Below are 16260 nucleotides of genomic sequence, written 5' to 3'. Positions count from 1 at the left end.
CAGTTTAAATGTAATAAAGTCTAGAAAATATAGGAGAACAATAAAATTAGCCAAGTATAACAATAAGGGAGTCTTAAACATCCCCTGCTCACTTTCCAGGGACAACACACACAGAATAGTCAAGGACTACAAAATCAAAAGAAATTTAAATCAATTTAAAATTCAAACAACCTTTTCTCCTTCCTACCAGGGACTCAAGGGACATTAACAGAGACTTGCTCTTCTGCATTGTTTCCTCAGGTTTTCCTCCTTGCTTTCTAAAATTTGTTTATACAAGTAGTGATCTGAAATATTGATGATTTACTCATCTCTCAGATATGGTTTTGCTGCAGCTGGTTTGCAGTAATGTCATACCTTCTCTCTTCACTTCACACTCCACCCCTTTCCTGCAGGAGATGGAGCTGGAACATGATTTTTAGATTGCTCTCTATTTCATCCTACCTTACCTCATCTCTCATTCATGTATGATGTGCTATCACAACACATAATGTTACTATCAAACAGGCAAGTTAGAGACATCCCACCCATAGCTGCGCACTCTACTACATAATGATACTGGGTAACACACCAGCAGGTGCACATCTTTTTCCCTGTAAACTGTGTCCTATTTAATAAAAGAAACAAGACACTGTATCCTGTGCTGTTAAGTCCAAGGGGTTATTCAAAACTGAAAACAGATTTAGCCAGGAGCACCAACACCCAGCACCACTAGGTATCAATAGCTGGCCTTTTCCAGCATCAGCACAGCCTGCAGTACTCACAAGCACCAGAAGCAGAAATACCACGTCTCAGAAAAAAAACTTTATCCTAAACACGCCTGGACAAATGAAGCAAAACTCATTCAACAGTCATTGTAACGGCAGGTTCAGACTTGCTGCTGCAGCTGACTGCCCAGAGGAGATAAGTCAAACAATATGATAAAATGATTTTATTGGCAGTATACAAAATCGTATTTTTGGTTAATATAAAATTGAAGCTCTAGCCCCTTAATTGCAAGTCTGACATATTAGTGCTGAGTCAGTGAATCGCAGTACTTCTTGATATATGCCTCCAGCAAAAACATGACCCACACTGTATCTGCTTCTAATGTAATCTGTTTCTAACATGGAAGAAGTTCATACTATTTAATCATTTGTGTTATCAAAGTATCCAAAAACTACCCAAACCTAGGTCATGTATCAGAACAATTTAGGGTGTTTCTCACAGATACTAACAGCCTTTTCCTCTCTTTAGACATCCTCCCAGATCTACACGTGCCCACTACCTTCTCTCTCAAATTGTCTAATTGATTAATCAAGTTAAACTCAGAGCAATTGTTCTCAACATGTATTTAGCTTCAAGGCTTCTGCTTCTACCTCGGATCCGAGTATTGGCTGTGTGCCCAAACGCATGTCTTTCTTCTAATCCTATCAGTTGGTCTAATAAAAGGTATTACTTCTCCCTACAAACCTTGCTTTGCTGTTTCTTCTCCGAGAGATCAAAATGCACTCTGCCTTCAACCAGCTCCAATTCTGACACCCGTACAAGACTCATAGAATGAAAAACCAAGGCATAAGACCCAGATGAGCAAGTTCACTCAATAAATTGGGAGGGTGATGCAGCCAGATAACCTGTGTTGCAATTATATCCTTGATGTCACAGGATTGAGATGCTTTCTGCTAAAGGGGATGCAAACAGCACTGCTCTATGCTCCAGCAACAAGAGAAAGTGACTGCAGTCTGGCTCTTTTAGTAGATAAAGATGCATCACCATAAATGATACCTTTGGTTTCCAAAAATCAATTAGTGCATTGCCTTGGTGACAATTTTTACCTCCATTGCAAGGTGCAAGAACACAGGAATTAGTTTTTTCATTACCATAATACATGGATATTTTGTCAGTAGAGTCTCATTTAAGAACAAAACCAAAAAAAGCTTTTTTTTTTTTTTTTTTTTTTTTTTTTTTTTTTTACAAACATACACTCTTTTATTGGTATTATATACTTTGGACTCTCTGCAGTGCAACTGCCATAGGCTAGATCTGATAATCCCTTATTTGTACAGCCAGAAAGGGACACATTTTGGTTTATTTCCATAAATATTTCAAAAGCTTTTTCTGGCTGAGAAACAGAAAGCCTCTTCAGTGGTTATTTCACTCATAAGAATTTGATTTCTATTGCTTGGATAAAAGAGAAGATGGGGGTTTTGTTGTTTTTGTTTTGTTTTAAACTAATTTCCACATCTTAACAGTGAGAACATATTTTAAAACTTATGAATATGTGAATGTTGTTTTAAATATTGAAAATATGTAAAAAACAGTACATACATAAAATATGACAAAGGAAATTACATTTTGCTAGAACACCATTCTAAATTCTTTCAAAGCACAATGTCTAAGACTTCTGACCAACCGCCCAGCCTCTAAATGGCAGATCCTCTGATCATTCTTTTGGTATGGCCAAAGTGAAAAAATACCCAGTCACCACCAATAAAATAACTGAACCAGACACCAACCTTTGGTTAAAAACAGAGATGGAACAAGGGATGAATCATGGGTTCCATCATGGTCAGTGACACCGGCAGTCTGTGCTTATCCTTTTTTTTTCTCCTTCCTCCCAGAGACTGCACTGACTGCTTTAAAAAGCCTTTTTTTTTCCTCCTTATACCTATAGACAAATTTAGAAAGAAAGGAAAAGAACAAGGAACAGGAAGCTTCTGAATGAATTAGAGGGAGAAGCAGGAAGAGAACGAATGAAACACTGAGAACATGAGATCATCACTTGGGCCTGGATAAAATGACCTCTCTTTCCAATTCTATCCCAACTCCTTTGTAAGGAGCAACAGGTTCCTGCCAAACCATGCCTGCACCAAGGAGCTGTGAGGATTTCTCCCAATGCCTGAGAACGGCCACACTGCTGTTGCCAGAAAACAGCCTGGCTATGGCATTGAGACAGAGGGAGAGAAACCAACAAACTGAGAGAAACCTTCCTCCTCTGTGTTGCCCATGCAATAGCAAAGCAACCCGCCTGACTTGTCACAAAACAAAACCCACATGTGAAATTTGCTTCAACAAGACAGCCCATGGACAAGGATGGGGACACAAAGAGACTCTGTGGAGGTTCCAACATCCCATCAGGATCTCTCTGGTGTTTAGCAACAGGCCTTATGTCATCAGGACAGTTTCCTATGATGGCCTTGCTTCATTTCCCCGTGGTCGACTCCACCAACCCAACTACTCCTTACTTAACCAGATGCCTCAAAAGCATCCGAGGCTTCAACGAAAGCTGCAGCAGCGCCGTAGTAACAAGCAGCATCTGTGCTCTTCAGAGGCAGAGTTTTGGAAACGGGCACATTCACATCAAGACACATCCTGCAGCTTGTCGTTTCTTTCCTTTCACTTGTAACATTTTTTAAGCTAATTGGCTCCAGAATTTATAATCCTGGTGACAGCAGCCTGGCTATCCAAGGAGGGGAGGGGGGGGAAGCAGCTGCCAAGGCTGCCGGCGCCATCTTGTGTCGGCAGCGCCTCAGTGCAGGCGGCCCTGCCTTCCCCTTCCAACACCACAGGCCAGCTTGGGAGGTTTTGTACAGACTACAGGAAAAAAAAAAAAAAAAAAAAACAAAACAAAAAAACTAGGCATCCGAAAAGGAAGTGCAACTAAACCCACCGAATCTGAAAAGCAGAAAATTAAGCAGACGGGGGGCAGGGGGGAGTTGAAATGCAATTACAGCAGAAAAAAAAAATGCGTTTCACCATTAGCATCCCACAATAAGAAGGTTTGTCAGGCACCGGTTTAGCCTACACATGTTCACATCCGTCAGCATTTCCATGATAAATCCTAATTTTCGCCATTGTTGATCACATTGAACTAAAACTTGGTATGCAAGTTTTTAGCACAGATGCTCAAATAAATTATGCACATTAGTCATTTAACTTTCAGAGCTGCGAAAGAAAGCTGCTTTTTGGTGGTGGTGGGTTTGACTAATTTATGACAAGTTTTTGGGTGCTTTTTTTTTTTGCCTTACACAGCTAAAAAAGACAAGGCAGCTATTTATTTTTTTATTTATTTTTGATTAAACTCTTCAAGCTTCATGTCTTTTGTACAAATGATAAAACTTGCATATTACAAAAAATATTCGTAACTAAAATGCCCTCCCCCCACCAGCAGCATTTCCTCTATTTACCATATCACACCATGGTCCACACATTGACATACCCATACAAGCAAACACAGAATATTAAAATGAAAACGTCAATAACAGCAGTCTGAAGAAGTCATGCAGTAGAGCTGACATGATCCGGAAGAGAAATTGTTAAACAAGCAATTAGCTGCAGAGCTGAACCAAGTTTACATGCAGATACAATCAACTGATTGAGACATCTCAGCCAAGACAGTATTTTTAGACTTAACAGTATTTTGTATAGCATTTGAACAGACCCTGCTTCACAGCAGCTACAGAAACCTAGAGAATTCACATTTACCCCTGTAAAATACCTCAGTGTATTGTGGCTATTCCGTACTCTCCCCAAAGCATCGGAAAACTATCAATCTGTTTAAAATAAACAATGCCCTAAAATACTTTTTTTAAAAATCCAGTGTTTAATACCCCTGTTATTACAGCAATAGAGGATATTCAGGTAAATCAGAAAATTCATTCTGCATTCTGTCACCAATTCCTCTCTGCCTTGACTACTCAAAAAAGCTATAATGCAGTTGTAGCAACAAAATTTGACAGAAAAAACCTGTTACACACAATCTTATTTGTTTGTTGATAACTTGCCAAAAAACACAAACAGACAGATACTATGATTTCAAAATACTACATGGAAAGAAATAATAATGCACATGATGTGCTTTTAGGACAGAAAAAAATTGAATAAAATCTTAACAGGTACAGATAGATAGAAATTAATGTATTTCAGTTACCTTAAAAAAAAATTAAGGGGTACAGACTAGACAAGACACACATAGTGGAGATCAGTTTGTTTTTGTTCACATGTTCTTCTGGATCTGAATATGAGAGTATGAGAAACTCGGGTCACTGTATTAAACTACTCAACAGAACCCAAGCAAGCAAATCTTCTCCAGAAACTAAATTTAGACTTCTCAGGCCATATTCATCTACCATGTCCACAGGACTTCTGACTTCAAGACTGATTTTGAAGAGACTGGCAAACTGAAGGGCCTTCCTCTTTTCCAACTCACAAATTTTTCAAGACCTTATTGCCTTTGCAATGAGTCAGAAAAGACAAATCCCTCAGCACTAGAATCTTAAAGTACTGCAATTCCCAAAGCTCTGTACAAAGCACGGTGACAGGATGAATTGAAGACTTCACACAGTACTACTGGCTTCAAAGTAGAGTACTTTTGTAGTGCTGCCTCGCCTCCTGCATAGCTGAGATTATAATTTCTCCCTTTGTGTTTGCATCACAAATATAACACGGATGTGGGGTATTCATCCTTTGCCCCACCAGCCTCATGCAAATCGTTAGTTTGATCATTGCACCTCTCTGCTAAAAAGAATACAAATAATGAAGATGCATAGTAAGTCTTGACTTCAAATTACTTCAATAATTCTAAATATCCACAGTTTCTGAGAAATGTAGACTGGTATTAACATACGTTTATTTCAGCTAGGATTTTAGGAATTTTACTCTCATGTAAGTGAAAGATTTATAGCACAGATGTGCCTCACATAAAAGCAAGGTAGGCAGGCTCCTTCACAAACTTTTACAGTGCAGCTCAGTGTTGAAACATGGACCATCTGCTATACAATATACTATTAACAATAGTTTATGCTTTCTATCAAATTAACTGGTTACATTTTATATATTTCTCTGGTCAGATAATATATACCGTTACCTGAACACCCAAGGGAATGTTTAATCAGCATCTCCATAGGAGCACTAGCAAGTAAAAGTCACCATTCATTCCAGTAATAAAAAGATACACAAACACCAGGGATGCTAGCATAAACACAAAGGGTCAATTACAACCCTGGAGCAAGAGAAAACAAGAAAACAAAAGCACAGGAACACAGTTAAATAGCTTTTGCAATTTGTAAGAGTGATCAGAGCACAGAACAGAGGCATTCCACTGGTCTTCCTTGAACGTTCTGGTCTCCAAGAAGCAGTCAAATATAAGGGAAGAAACCAGTCTCCACAGAACTCCAGGCTGAAAATATGGTAAAATTATTGCCATATCTATCCCCTTGAGGCTGTTTTCTCTATATACTTCCTTTCAGCAGGACAAGAGACTGTTTCTATGAGTTCCAGAACTAAAGCTGCCTGGTTTATGGGGACTTCTCTCTCCAACGGTGAATACTGACTCCAATACGCTTCCGTTTTCCATACCAACAGCATGAAAACAATATCAAAACCCATACTACAAAAGGCCACAAGCCTTTGGAGAATTTAGTACAGCAGAAATTACAGATGATGATGCTGCTGTGGTACGAGAACAGTGCTCACTCACAGTCAGTCTCAAGGCCAAGTGAGCAGGAGCTAAGGACACACAATCTCAGACAGGAGCCCTTCTGTCGACGTGATATTTAATAGAGTCTTTTGCTTGCAGGACTCCGATACCCAACAGGGGATGACCTCACATTGCACAAAGATGTCTCTGTTGTAGCTGGATACCTGTTTTCATTAAACTTGGTTAAATTTGTTATTTTTGAGACCTGAAGCATCTGCCAAACTTGACAGAAGACAACTAGCAAGTTCAAAAGTGTAGGGTAGGCACTGACAATCTCATCTACATACACATACAAAGCACAGTAATAAGCCTCACTTCCTCAGGAAATCAGGCTAAAAATGGCACAACCATGAAAAGCAAAGGTCTGGGCAAAATCCCATGTTTTTAGAATTGGAAGCAAAAGTCAATGTCTTGACTAAATTATTTTTTGCCTTCCTATTTTCTACTAGGAACTAACTATTGTACAATGGAACTGAAATCAGAAAAAAATTGTATCTACTAAATTATCATGAATAACCAGATGTTGCCTGGAAGCTTACTATTTGAATATGTTTATTTGGAAAAAGTAGATGGGTCACTTAATGGGACACTATCAACTACTTTATGGTATAAAAATGCAAGACAGACCAGTTCTGAAGGAAAGAAAAGGCAATACCTATTAGTCATTTCTTTATAATATTTGTCTATAAACGAATGCAGAACCTGCCAGCAGTTAATATTGCCCCGAAGCACTGTGAACAAACATTTGTCTGGTATTAGGTACACTTCCACATATAAATTAGGGTGCAATGTGTCATATAGTTGCATAAGAGAGAAAAAAAATCTCTACTTTGTCCTATATTAGACATTAAGTGCTTCTTTTGATCACAAAATAACTCATAAAGCCTATCAAAAAACAGCACTTCTCTCTCTGCCAGATAAAAGACATTTCACTGTAATTAAACTTCTGTCCAACTTTCCAGAAGATTACAGGAGGAAGTCTGACAGGCTCTATTTATATTTGTGACTGACGCTTCTTGGGACACCCAAGGAAAAGAAGATGGGCAATGGATTTACAACACTTCTGAGCTAACAGCACTTACAAAGATGGATGGCTCCATTCTTATTATTACTCACTCATTGTGTGTATGTTTTGTGTTTGTGTTTTTTTTTTTCTTGGAAAAAATCCCCGCTGCCTCACTCAGAAACATTTTCCGTTCAGTTTGCAATCTATGTTCCACAGCCTTCAATGGTTCAGGTTTTTATTTCATTTGTAAGTGATAATACACACAGCAGGCTGTTTGGTAAGTCAGCTTTATGCTATTTATATGAATAAAGGTGTAAACAGTCATATCTCTTAAGAGAAATCTGTGAGCACTTGGAGGAGGAAAATTCCTTTCAAACACATTCTAACTGTCCTTTTTCACATACAAAACTATATGTCAAAACTCATGGCTGGGTTTCTGATGCTAGGTGACAGGAATAAACTATCAGCTGTAAGATCCCAACATTAGCATCAAAGATTTATTGCTTCTCTCTCTTCCTTCAGGTGTCCTTTATTCTGTTCAAGGTACTAACTTCACATTTCCTTGTGTTTGACTTTTACAAGATACCGTAGTGGTCCAACATCAGTATTACCCACGAACAACAAGAACAAAAGCAAAAAATAAATTATCACTTTGGGAAAGACCATAAGTAGCCAAAGAGCACATTTTCATGGCCTGCCTTTCAGAGTTGAATCAACGATCCAGCTGTAAGCAGTGTCATTCCTTCATAGTTAGCTGCTTCAGAGGACAACACTGATGAGAAATAAGCTTTCACTACATTTCAAGTTCTAGAATGCTTTGCTGTGATCATTTTAAGAAGTCCTTCCACAGACACACATACTGAGATAGGATAGATAAATATGCAAGTTTTCCCATTTCAATAAAAGTTTGTGCAGCTACCACATCATTTTTTCTTTAAGACAAACACTTACAAACCTCTTGGCCAACACTTCATATTACAAGCTACAACTACTGTCTCTCCCTGAAAAAATATTTCAATGCCTATAATGTTTACACTCTGGGGGGGAAATGTGCTTAAACCAATGATTTACATGGTTAAACTGACCCATTATTTAAACACCTTCCCTTTATTGCCTTCTTCTAAGCAGAGGAGTAGGTATGCCTCATGCTACCAAAGCAGCCCAAAGCAATCTCCTCTTGAGCCTTTACGGGATTGTTACCTGTGTCCTACAGAGCTCCAGGGCACTTCCCGCTGTTCCTGCTAAAAGTGTAATTTACTCTATTTACACAACTTGCAGCAGTACACTACAAAACAGCGGTGAGGGTCCATCTCACGTTATTAATGGCATTTCAGGGACATTACTCAGCAATAGTGAAGTTGTGAAGAGGAAGGTGAGCTGCTGCTATTTACATCTTCAGTGAAAGGGTGACCCACTCCTCCATCCCCACGGAAGGTTTTCCTCCCTACACAAAAAGCTGCATGCTCCAAGGGGTTCTACACAACTCAAGCATGAAGCACTCACTGTTAAAATAAATCTATTTAGACTCACTGTTCAGAAAATTCAGTTCTGTGGCACTGTCTGAAAGCATCCTGTCTGAGTAATACAGCAAATCTGGTAGGCACCATCATTTGATCTCCAGGAGGCCTTCAGACACTGCCAATTGCACAGGTTACACAAACAGATACCAACACAAAAGGCTGACTTGTCATGATGAAGCCTTTTTGGGGTGTGATTACCTTCTACTGCTTTTTTAATAACGGAAACTGGCACTACATAGTATATAGTAGCAACAGGAAAGCAGCTCAAGACTGGAAGTATGAGACAAAACAAATGTAGCCTGTTTAGCGAAGCCATGTGCCATCCAGAAAACATTGCTGGCAGTGTGACTGCATGCCATAACCTTCCACTCTAGACCACCTGAAGTACGCTGCGGAGCAGCTGAGCCACACATCTGTCTCTAATTCTGGAGCAACGGAGGGGAGTTTATCTAGCAAACCAGTCCCTTGTGCCATCTTTTGCATGTCTGGCTTGTTTTCTGAAGTCAATTCCTGCCCATGTTTGGCTACATTAACCATGAACTCCAGCCTCAGTACCAAGCATCTCCTCTCACCAAACAGAAATGAGCACTGCTCACCAGGCTGTGATGTGGACAGGAGCTGGCAAACACCTACCGCAGCCACTGAACAATGCAGGCAAGGTACCAGAACTGGGAATAAACATGAAGACGACTACAGTGGAAAGGCAGAAAGAATACTCAGCTTGCAAAAAACCTTCCAGGTCCTCTTCCACTTGTGTTTAAAAGCTCATTGATGACCAGAAGTAAATTCAGTGCACACAGACTCAATACCAGCTGTCTGGGAAGAGGGTTGTATGACCAGCAAGTGAGGCTGCTGACTAATAAAGCCCTGGAAACTCTGTCCTTGCCCTGTGCTGGTGCTCAAAGGGGAGCAGCAAAGGGAGACTGAACTGTTACTTAACTGTCTGTAACATCACACTCACATATTTTCTACTAAACACTGAACTTTGCACTGTAGCAACCTAAAACTATCTGTGATTCGCACTTCATTGCCAAAAACTAAACTCAGATGCCAGTTTCTGATAATATTTCCTTAAGTAGCTACCAAGCCATTAATTTTAATGGAAAAAAAATAAAGCTTATTAGGATAAGCAAAGTTTATTTGCCGTGGTCCTGCACTCAGCTCTTTACACACATAACCAGCAGCTATTTATAAAGTCACGCTTAGCACCATCAGGACTGAAGACGTAACAGATTTGAACTAAGGGCTAAAGAAGCTGTAGCTAAGACAATAGAAAGGCGAATAACTGCTGGGCTCAATCACTAGAGGGAGTTATGATCACACACTAAGTTACTGTAATACCCAGACCATTCGGAATGCAATTAAGAAACAAATAAAAGAAGACCATCAGCTGAATCTGGATGTCATTCAAGGGAAAACAGAAAATTAGATTTGCTTCTTTAACAAGGTTTTATTTCCAAGGACTCGAGACCTTCTCCTGGGAACTTTCAAATCATCTGTAATGAAAGGTTTTAAAAAAAAAAAAAAAAAAATTGCCTACATTTTAAGACAGAATAAGGTAAGTGACAGAAGAAAGCTGAAATTATCACTTTTGGAAATGACACGCAGTGTTTCATCAGGAAAACGTTAGAATTTTAATTTAAGCAGCTTTACAGCCCATTTCACCTGAAATCAAAAAGTAATCTTAATCATGTTTTTATTTTTAAACTAAATTGGCACGATTACATCCAGCATGAACAGGCACTACCAAAAGGCTGCTTTTTCAACAGATGATTCCCTTTGGCCATTAATAAATTTAGAAAAAGCATTTCTCTGACAGGCTGTGAGAAGACAACTGTGGAGGGAGGGAGGGAGATCTGTAACTCAAACATTACCACAATTCTTTTATTTGATCATTTAAGAGTTTGGGGGGGTGGGGGGGGTAGCTTGGTATATTTTTTAATATATGAAGTGCCTTTTTTTTTAAAAAAAAAAAAAAAAAAAAGTATTTCCCTCCCCCCCCTCTTAAACTTCTTAGCAGAAACCACAAAACAATCCGGCTGGCTGCACTCAGGGGAGCTTATACTTGGCTAACAATTTTACAACTGACTAAACACTCCTGTTAATAGCAGCAGCTCACACAAAGCTTTTAACACCCAGCTTGAATTCTGCCCGTCATTAGGAAGGAGGAGTCCATAACACGATCATCTCTTGAGCCAAAATCTACCACATACCTCAGGAGACACATTAGCAAATGCAGCCCAAGACAAATAAAAGCACTTGTCCACTGCTCAATTACACAGAATTTGAATGCTTTACATTCAACACATTTACAGAGAAGGTGGAAATTCTCCACACTTCTGTTGCTTAGACAAGGCAGCTAACACCTTGGCAATGGAAACAGCCCAGGAACCTTTTTGAAAGACAGAGGTATTGTTTATAAACAGGAACAGCCAACAGGTTCCTAACGCGAAGAAATAAAACTGTGGAAAGCAAGAACACATGCACCAAGGATAAGAAGCATCCCAGTGTGCTATCTGGCACACTAAGGAAGCGTGTTAAGAAATGCTGTGTAACCAATGCACTCTGGAAAGTAAAGCTCTGGCAGACAAATTCATTTCCCTTAGGAGATGCTCACTTGCACACCAGGGCAAAGGCTTAGCCACCCTGTAGTTTCCCACACATATCCCTGCTCTATAACCAACTGCTCCTCCCACAGTCTTGCACTGCTTTGCCACCAGAACTATAAACGTGGTTTTCCACCCCAAGATCATTACTTTGCACATTTTGCTGTGACATCCTCTTCCAGATGTGGTGGTCTGAGAAAGCTTCTTACTTCTCCTTACAAACACTTCAGCTCATAAAGTGAAGGTGGATAAACTCACCACATCCTCCCACAGTTCATCTTTTGCTTCCTGCAAGGATTTAAGCAAGCAGAAAACTCTTAATGTGGGAAAGAACGATGGCATAGAAAGCACTTAGGAACAGCAGGGAAATCCAGAGAGCCATCCTCATAGGCTGCAGTGCTTGTTTTCTTTCTACATGCTTCAGTGTCTTCAGCGTCTTGGTACCCAACAGCCACTGGTATCACTTACCTGTTTGTGACGGTGGAGTTCTGCTCCTTCAGCACAAGCTCCCTTTGCTGCAAGGCCACAATTTGCCTTGAGAGATCATCAGGTGTCCTACACAAAACAAAATAGAAACTTTTAACAAAAATACTTGTTGAAAGACTATGTTCCATATACAATCATAAAAAAGTCTCACAAAAAAAAACAAAACAAAAAAAAAAAAAAAAAAAACAGATAAAGCAATTGCATCAGTCCAAAACTGCTCCAATTCCCTAAAACAACACAGAGTTGCATCCTCTTCAGAATTCTTAAAAGCCTACTTAATTAAAGCCATTGCTGTATGTTATAATCATTGTCTACCTCGCAGCACCTCACCTCTGTTCACTTCAACCCACAAACCAACTCTAAAGCCACAGGGTCAGCAAGACCAAAAAAATTCTTCAAACCAAAAGGTCTGCATAAAACCTATACCAGGTGAGCAGAGAGCTTACCACCTGAATGCATACACATTTTTTCTTAACCATACATAAGAATTTGTTCGCCAAGCAGGGTTCCCACACATTTCCCAGCGTGCTGACCTCCACGTTAGCACTGACTACAGGGCCAAGTGTGATGCAAGCCACAGCTCCCCATAGCCCAGGAGCAAGCAAAACCCAGCAGTTTCTTGTAATCTCAGCTCTGAAGGGCTCAATCTAACACTAAATTTGGTTCTGAAGTTAGAAGACTTGGGTTCTTTCTACTGGCACATAAATGGAGAACTAAATGATAGCATATGCCAGGAAGTGGAAGACAGTTGGTTCTGCTTGTTCCACAAGGTCTGCAGGAGAAAAAGAATAACAGTAAAAAAGCCTTACAAGAAAAGTCTATAAAGCTATAACCTGATTTAAGCATAGGTTCAGTAGCTTCTATCTGCAAGAAGACCTCTGACTCTGATTTATTTATTTTTTTGCATGAATTAAGGAAACAGATGTTGTCTTTTGACCCTCATTTCTAACCAGAAAATCTAGAAATGAGGAAAGGATAAAGGCAGCTGTCTTAGTGTTGATATGAAAAAAAGGTTTGTATTTCCCTTTCCACTTCAGCCTCTTCCACCTGCTAGTCACCAGAAACTTAAAAAAAAAAAAATAATAATAATAATAATACAAACAAAACACCAACCAGACAGAATGAACTGGGCATGCTTGGTCTGTTTGGCACAAAGAAGTTGTAAGCAGACACGCTGATTTCAATACGAACAATCTTTGTAGAGTTTAATGCCAAATCAACAAGGCTCTGAAAAATACAATTCTACGCATCTCAAAATTCACCCAAAATAGCAGATTTATCACATGGATAATATCAGGCATCTCTTTTTTGCCATGTTGAATGCTTTCCCCCAGCACAAGTGTTTGGTCCTTGCATCAATGAAATAGCTGCACAAATTTGTAAATGGCCAGACCAGTATATTTGCCTCGATATTATTCTCATGTTCCCAGAAATTCGTACCATAATGTATTAGGACTCAGACAGAGAACTGAAATTAATCCAGTAGTAAAATGAGATGGTATTATAAAAGCCACAGATTTCTAGTAATGGTAGCTACTGACAGATTTCCAATAAAAAAATCATCCTCAGCTGTTAGGCAATTCAAATCAACAACCAGCCTCCAATCTCAGTTTCAGCAACTGGCAGCGGTAGGTTTGTACTTATTTCTGGAGGATGTTTTACTGGCATTAGATACCTTTTTTTTTTTTTTTTTTTTTTTTTTGGAGTGGCACAGATATAACAGAAAACAAAGACAATGGGCATTAATTCCCTCTAAAAAAGTAATTTTGTAAAACTAAACTATGTGACATGACAAGGCACAGACATCCCTTGCATGCAGTGTTACTGAACACCTTTACTGAGGGGTTTCAAAACCTGTTTCTGAGGTCCACTTCCCATCCTGATCACACACAGTTTGACAAAAGCCATGTTTACCCAGTTCCAAGCACAGGAATGACACTGCATGCACAACGAAATTAAATCAGATGAGCTTTCCATTTGAAGAGAGTTTGTCAAACTCCCAAATACCATCCAGCCTTCAGTGCTGTAAACAGCCCTCTCATTTCACAAGTTTCTGAACACAATGACACATTAAGAGAGAAATTTGTCAGCATCCCAACATACACTTAACATGTACTGGCCTCAGGAGTCTGTCTGATGGGCTAGCTGAGTATAATTTTTGTTAAAGCTCCAGCCATTCCCTATCAAACAGTTGGTACCTTAATTAGTATTAAAAAGTCAAGAAGTCAGCTTTAAGAGAGCCTGACAACACAGCTTAGTACCACTATGTGGGGGCAGTTTGAAACCCTGCCCTCACATAAATGTATCCAGGACCCCCTTTGGAAAAGCTGCAAATCCAGTTTGCACCAGCCGTGCAAAATCCTGGGTAGAAAACTACACACTCACTTGATGGCAAGATTCAGGAGCAGCCTGAACGCTGTGCTACGCAATTATAAAGGCAACACGATGAACAAATGACAAAATAGGTTTGCGAACAGTGAACATAGATTTTACCCCTGACTTCAGTTCCTTACCCAGAAGCCAAAACACATTTCCTCTGTCCCACCGTCTCAGCCTGACATCGTATTTCCTTTGACAATAACATTCAAGCAAAATCCAAAACCAAACAAATGTGAGCATTTAAGACTAATATGGAAACAAAGGTGTTTTGTGGGTTTTTTTGGTCTTATATGTTCAAATTAGTCCAGCAAAGCTTAGCAGCAGAGTAAGGCAGTGGAGGTACAGAATTGCTGTTTAGCAAAGCTCTTTGACTTCCTTTGAAGTGCAGATAATTTGAAAAAGAGCAATTTGAGAACAAGAAAAACCTGAAACTGTTCAAATGAAGTGAAAAATTAACTTAATGGAATATGTCCAAGTCACTTTTCTTCACTAAAGGATGTTCAAGCCCCCACTGGCATACTTTTTCATTTTAAACATGGAAAATGGCTTATGTAATATTTTTCTTATGCACACAACCAGCATTTTATTGACACTTGCTATAAAGCTCTGTTGAGCTGTATTAGTTAAGGACCAATTACCATTGAATTATCAACTCTGACAGTTGTTCACTGAGAATGAGCTGTTGAGGTAACATGAAACCATGACGCAAATGAAAAAGTAAAAATTGTATTATTTTTTTAATTTATAATTTATTAGAATGTCAGCTTCTTATTGCTTCTGTGAAGTGCTTCAAACTTCACAGCAAAGGAATAGATTTGATTATAGATAGATATCCGACATTAAATTTTAACTGTGGAAGTACGAGACAGAAGTAAAACTAAATTGAAAAACCAGCCCACATACAACTTTTTTCAGGGGACTAAGTTCTCCATTTTTGTTGTTGTTTTTTTATAAACTTAAATTTGTTTGGAGCTTCAGAACTAATAATGCATACTAAATTACTCAGAATACCTATTTTTGGAAGTCTCTTGAATTAGCAATTCTCTACATAGTTTTAATTCAGTATGAAATGACACACAGATTTGTGTCTCAACTAAGTCATATTAAACCAAAATGGAACATCCCAGATTTTTGGCACCGCTTTTTAGATGGATCCATAAACTTTTACACCCAAGCACAATTAACTGATAAAGACCAGAGACAGAAATCTTTGCTAAAAAGTGACTAAAGAGAATCAGGCACACAAAGTGAGAGTACACCTGCTTCTTTATCTTCAATCCAAAATAAATTCCTTTTAAAAAAATATATAAAGACATTCTCCTAGAAGTACAGAATCTGGATTTTGTTCCTTATATGCTTTTATATTATACATAATAAACACAGTAAGATTTTGAAGGTTTCCTCTCCCCAAAAGAACCTTCTCAATTTTTAAAGAACAACTTCTGCTGCTCCTTCAGCAGGACGACAACAGCATCTGAAGAACAAACACAGAACAATAACATGACAACAACAGAAGAATTCTGAAAACACAACTTAGTTATTTTAAATATTTCCGTGTGATTAAAAAGGCTTTGAATATCTCTACCAGTCTGTTCCTGCATGTTTGAAGTGAGTCTCCCAAAGAGCCTTGCTGTATATGTGAGTTCTGCAACTGCTATAACTCCTGTATCTCCGATTTACAGCATCCCTGCTCATTTCTTTAGCTTCACCAGGAATTCCAGAAGCAGCACAGTTCCTGTGATGACTTGCCTTTCAAGAAAGTGCAGCAAACAACAATAATCATACCAGTACATACAGAGCTCCCAAAAT

General features: G+C 39.0%; 1 protein-coding gene across 3 annotated transcripts in view; it reads right to left on the bottom strand.

Moving 5' to 3' along the window:
- Positions 1–16260, bottom strand: part of MAD1L1 (mitotic arrest deficient 1 like 1) — a 348528-nt gene that overhangs the window by 298582 nt on the left and 33686 nt on the right. For all 3 annotated transcript variants that reach the window (XM_084536417.1, XM_084536418.1, XM_084536419.1), the window contains exon 10: positions 12055–12141. In XM_084536417.1, the coding sequence (XP_084392543.1) occupies positions 12055–12141 (87 nt within the window). The remainder of the gene's footprint in view (positions 1–12054; positions 12142–16260) is intronic.

Source organism: Aythya ferina (assembly GCF_964211825.1).
Source record: "Aythya ferina genome assembly, chromosome: 15".
NCBI lineage: Eukaryota > Metazoa > Chordata > Aves > Anseriformes > Anatidae > Aythya > Aythya ferina.
This window is presented reverse-complemented; position numbering and strand designations above follow the sequence as displayed.